The following is a 1,685-nucleotide window of genomic DNA, read 5'->3' as shown; positions in this document are numbered from 1 at the left end:
TAGATATATATAAAAATATTAAAATTAGATTAACTAGCGGGCCCAGATATAAGATGTACATATATATCCCAGGTACTAGGGTATAGGACCACAGCGTGCGCAGCGCGCGTCTTCCAGTTAAAATATACAAAGAACAGATATTCCATGACTTGCTAGTTACAGCTCAGCTGCGTTTCAAATGAGGTCTCAGAAAAGTAATCAGAAGTATAAACATTTGCACCAGTATTGCATCCAGCTGTATGGCAAGCCGGTGCCAAGCTACCAACCGCAGTTCCACGAAGACCAGCCAGACTGACTCTCACACTCAGACTTGAATTCATCAGCCTGATCCTGAGTATCAAACTCGCAATACTCTTCAGCCTGCCTGATACAGTTGCACATATCGCCTCCAACATTATCACAGATTTCCTTGGTTCTCGTGTAGTCACCGCTGACTGGACCATCCTCATTTTTGCAGCGACTTGGCCAGCCACCTGTCCAACAGGCAGCATAGGTAAAAGGAATAGAGGTCAGAAGAATGATAGTGAATGCCTTCATGTTGACAGCAAGTGTAATATATTTATTACTTGAAGCTTCCAAGCTTTTGTATCTGAATCACAAGATTCAAAATGAATAGTGCTTCTTCCATTGCATGAAAAGGATTAGACTGGGATAAGTGTGTCTTTTTATATCTTCCATTGAGTAATGTAAAGGTCTAGAGGGGAGGAGTCTAACTAATCTAATCCTTTGCAGTTGATAATGGTCATTATGACGTTCACAGAGCTATTACTATATGCGGCGACCATTACTATATACAGTAACTGCTAGTAAGTCACCTATATATTCATAAATCTAGAACAGCCATGGCCTATACTGAGATGGCGTCATGGCAAGAGCCATGACAGAAAAAGAAAGTCTGGTAGAATGTAGGCCATTTTCACTTATTTTACATGCACATCATGTTATCTATTGAATTCTTTTTATTCGACAGCTGCTTCCACAGGACCTCTACTCAAGAGTCGAGACATGCGTGGCGATGTAACCTAATATTAAACTTTTCTTTTACATTTCCTTTTGTGGGGCAGAGGCTTTGGGTTATCTAGTCAGTACTCAGTCCTATCACTCCTATTATTTTGACTTTATTAGTGCACCATATATGATATCAAAGCTTGGCTGCAAACGGCTCTATAATTAAGACCAACCGACCTGCCGGTCCTACATGCTTATGACATAGCATGCCATGGACCATGGTCTGAGGATTTCAAGCAGCGCTGCTTGGCCTCAGGACAGGCTATTTCCCCAGTGTACGAAGTGAGGCGGCCGTTGGGTTTTCCCTAGTAATGGTGTCGTGCACGGAGTCCACGGGTCCAATACTGATTATGGGCGCCCAGAGTGCCCCCACAGTGCAGAGTCTATGTTTTATTTCCACATCTGCCTATCTACTCTAGAGTCTATGGTTCAATACTATCCCATACTATTGTGATATTGATAGGTATATAGACTGCGGCATATCCGCTCCAATAGATATGAGATCTAATACCATATCCGCAAATTGCGGATAGTAGATATAGCTTTAATATTATATTCTTAGTAAAAATATTTAAAAATATCCGTGTAGATATATAGATATTCTTAATTTATCTGTATTAATATAACTTCGTTTACTTTTCTAAATATAAACTATTATCTAATATTAATATAGCTAC

General features: G+C 40.1%; 1 protein-coding gene across 1 annotated transcript; it reads right to left on the bottom strand.

Moving 5' to 3' along the window:
* Positions 1–156: 156 nt before the first annotated feature.
* ANOM_011855 (uncharacterized protein) lies at positions 157–537 on the bottom strand (the record flags this gene model as incomplete). The annotated part of the gene is made up of 2 exons (XM_015557110.1): positions 157–167; positions 267–537. The coding sequence occupies 2 exons, from the start codon at positions 535–537 to the stop codon at positions 157–159; spliced, it is 282 nt and encodes a 93-aa protein (XP_015400770.1).
* Positions 538–1,685: the final 1,148 nt, after the last annotated feature.

This window comes from Aspergillus nomiae, assembly GCF_001204775.2.
Source record: "Aspergillus nomiae NRRL 13137 chromosome Unknown contig00910, whole genome shotgun sequence".
Classification (NCBI taxonomy): Eukaryota; Fungi; Ascomycota; class Eurotiomycetes; order Eurotiales; family Aspergillaceae; genus Aspergillus; species Aspergillus nomiae.
Note: the sequence above shows the minus strand (reverse complement) of the source record. Positions and strands in the feature narration are given on the sequence as shown.